This window comes from Triticum dicoccoides, chromosome 3A (genome assembly GCF_002162155.2).
Source record: "Triticum dicoccoides isolate Atlit2015 ecotype Zavitan chromosome 3A, WEW_v2.0, whole genome shotgun sequence".
NCBI classification, from domain to species: domain Eukaryota; kingdom Viridiplantae; phylum Streptophyta; class Magnoliopsida; order Poales; family Poaceae; genus Triticum; species Triticum dicoccoides.
The window spans coordinates 416418556-416421643 of record NC_041384.1 but is presented as its reverse complement, the minus strand read 5'-3'; the positions used below and the strand labels follow the sequence as shown (position 1 = coordinate 416421643).

General features: G+C 56.5%; 1 protein-coding gene across 1 annotated transcript; it reads left to right on the top strand.

The window, feature by feature from the left end:
* Nucleotides 1-1145: 1145 nt before the first annotated feature.
* LOC119271587 (ervatamin-C-like) lies at nt 1146-2506 on the top strand. Its single transcript, XM_037553348.1, has 2 exons — nt 1146-1651; nt 1754-2506. The coding sequence occupies exons 1-2, from the start codon at nt 1189-1191 to the stop codon at nt 2347-2349; spliced, it is 1059 nt and encodes a 352-aa protein (XP_037409245.1). The 5' UTR covers nt 1146-1188; the 3' UTR covers nt 2350-2506.
* The last annotated feature ends 582 nt before the right edge of the window (nt 2507-3088 follow it).

Genomic DNA, 3088 nt, shown 5'->3' with positions numbered 1-3088 from the left:
GTGGAGGGGAGGGCGGGGCGTGAGGTGGCGCCAGCCGACTGCGGGGGACGAAGGCATGCGGCGGCCTGGGCTGGCCGGTGGCTACACATGACGAAGAAGAAACCAGATGTAGAAGATGGACAGTGTCAGATCTGTTTACAGCCGTTGGATGAAGATCGGACGGTCTAAAATAGAAGTGACGGATGGAAGTTTTTTTTTTCCAGGTACCTGATGCATAGCCAGCCCCCTGTTTGTTTCAAGCTCACACCCATACAATATCATCCGCCCCCGGACATGAACCAAATAAGGGGTTAAATCAGTTGAGATGGAAGAAGTGAAATTCCTTGAAAACGTTAATCTGAGCACCTCATACAAATTAAGTATAAGCATATCGCAATAGATATGCGTCTGTCTCATACTATGACGTTCCACCATGAATTCACCGTGACAATGCTCCGTGTCCATCAACCCTCACATGCAAAGTTGATGATCCCGATGGAGAGACATCTCGGCGTCAAACAATGGCACGTTCAATCCAAATAAACCACTCAACCCATGCAGTAGGCAGATGACAGTTTTAGGGCTGGGCGGGGTAAGATCACGAACAGAGCCGTCTATAATTAATAGGACAGAGCACTCTACGCAATTCTGTTGGAATCCAAATAAACCAATCCGTCCATGTGTAGAAATTCTGCGAGTGCCCCGACTACGCAGCCCGCGCGATTTCCATTTCACACGCCACCTTTTGACCCGTTCAAAAAATAAAAATAAGAATGGACAAGCAAGCAAGCAAGCAAAGCGCACGCCGACCCGTTTCGATCAGAAAGCAACTCCTCCGGCTCCTCCACTTCGCCGTGCATCCGCGCGCATGCGACGGTATCCGTCCGTCCGTCGTAGTGGGCTGGAGCACTCTGCCGCACCATCCGGGAAACAGAAAAAATCTTCTCACCAGAGGAAGAAGATACTACTGCTACCGAGAGACAAGAGCAGCCGCCGGATGGTCGACTACGGCGCACGAACGCACTCCCTCATGCAATAATGATGCTGCATGCGCGCGACGACGGCGATCGATTTCGTATCCGCTCCATCTTGCTCGACGTCCACGCGCGTATAAATAGGAGCGCGCGCCGCATGGTTGCTACGTACACATTACACTCAATCCGCTAGCTAGCTAGCTAGCACGTGAACCGCTACAGAGCGAACTAACTAATGGCCCCGATTCCCAGCTCGTGTGGCGCGCTGCTTCTGCTCGTGCTCGCGCTCGTGGCCGCCGCTGTCGTTGTCGACGCCACGGCGCCCTCCCTGGCCCTGGCCGCCAGGCACGAGCGGTGGATGGCCAAGTTCGGGCGCGCCTACACGGACGCCGACGAGAAATCGCGCCGGCGGGAGGTGTTCGCGGCCAACGTGCAGCACGTCGACGCTGTCAACCGGGCGGGCAACTTGACGTACACGCTCGGGCTCAACCAGTTCTCCGACCTCACCGACGACGAGTTCCTGAAGACGCACCTCGGGTACCGTCACCAGCTTCATCCTGGGGGCAACACGACGCTGGCAGCGGTGAACGTGTCCAAGGCTGCCGCTATGAGGAGTGGCCAGTTTCAGTACATGCCGGACAACATGGACTGGAGGGCCCAGGGCGCCGTCACCCAAGTCAAGAACCAACGCTTCTGCGGTACGTAGTACGTATAATTCTGCAGCTGCAGTGCATGCATGGCATACGCCACAACTCGCAAATTAATACTAAATGTTTACACGTATGCGCGTGCGCGCGCAGGAAGTTGCTGGGCGTTCGCGGCGGTGGCGGCGACGGAGGGGCTGGTAAAGATTAGCACCGGTAACCTCATCTCCATGTCGGAGCAACAAGTCCTCGACTGCACGGGCGGCGCCAACACCTGCAGCGGCGGGGACATCAACGCCGCACTCCGCTATGTGGCCGCCAGCGGTGGCCTACAGCCGGAGGCGGCGTACGCGTATAGCGGCCAGCAGGGCGCGTGCCGCAGCGGCGGCGGCAGGCCAAACTCGGCCGCCTCTGTCGGCGCCCCACGGTGGGCGCGCCTATATGGCGACGAGGGCGCGTTGCAGTGGCTCGCGGCCAGCCAGCCAGTGGCCGTGGCCTTGGAGGCCACGGACCCAGACTTCCGGCACTACAGGAGCGGCGTGTACGCCGGCAGCTCGTCATGCGGGCAGAGGCTCAACCACGCTGTGACGGTGGTCGGATACGGGGCGGACGGCGGCGGGCAGGAGTACTGGGTGTTGAAGAACCAGTGGGGAACGGGGTGGGGCGAGAGGGGCTACATGCGCATCGCGCGCGGGAACGGCGCCAACTGCGGCATCGCAACCTACGCCTACTATCCTACCATGGACAGCTAGCTAATTAAACACCACACTAGTGACTAGTCGATGGATCATCGAACATAGTTTATCAGCTAGCTTCATGTAAAGCTCCGAGTCCGATGCTACAAGTGTTTTCCAGTTATTCGTCGTTATTGTTATGTCATTTGCTTGCGTGTTGCATTTTGCCGTGTCATTATGTGTATTTCATTTGTATTCATGTTCGTCTTTTGCATCTGGTCACTTTCTCCATTGTCCGTTTCGGAATCCAACACTCTCACATGCACCTGTTGCACCTTCCAATTCTCGTTTTGTGCGCGGAAGAAAAATGTTCTCGGAATGAGTCAAGATTTGTCGAATGGTCTTGGTATATCACCGGTAGACCGCCTGTCAAATTTCGTTTCATTTGAAGGTCGTGATGCCCCAACGGTTAACCGCGTTAACCGAAACCCCCTTTCTCTTTACAGTCCAGCACCCCTCCACAACAACCCACTAGCCCATCTAAACCTCTTTCATGCTCTCCGTCGTTGGATCATAATCGTGTGAGCGAAAACCATATCTCATTTGGACTCTTCTAGCTTCCTCTTTCTATAAATAAACCCCATCCAAATTCGTGGACGAAATCCTAGCATCCTCCTTCCTCACGCGGCGGACATGTCCAGCCTGCCGCCTCCACGTCGCCCGGCCAATCCGGGGCCGCCACATCACCCGTGCCGCCGCTCCTGGCCAACGAGCGCCCGCCACGTCAGCGCCCAGACTCCTCCACCGCACCGGCCCA

What these genes read in the sequence shown, in the direction of transcription:
- LOC119271587 (XM_037553348.1), top strand. Translation starts at nt 1,189, where the DNA reads ATGGCCCCGATTCCCAGCTCGTGTGGCGCGCTGCTTCTGCTCGTGCTC. An exon ending in CAAGAACCAACGCTTCTGCG is followed by an intron (nt 1,652 to 1,753) that starts GTACGTAGTACG and finishes GTGCGCGCGCAG; the next exon opens with GAAGTTGCTGGGCGTTCGCG.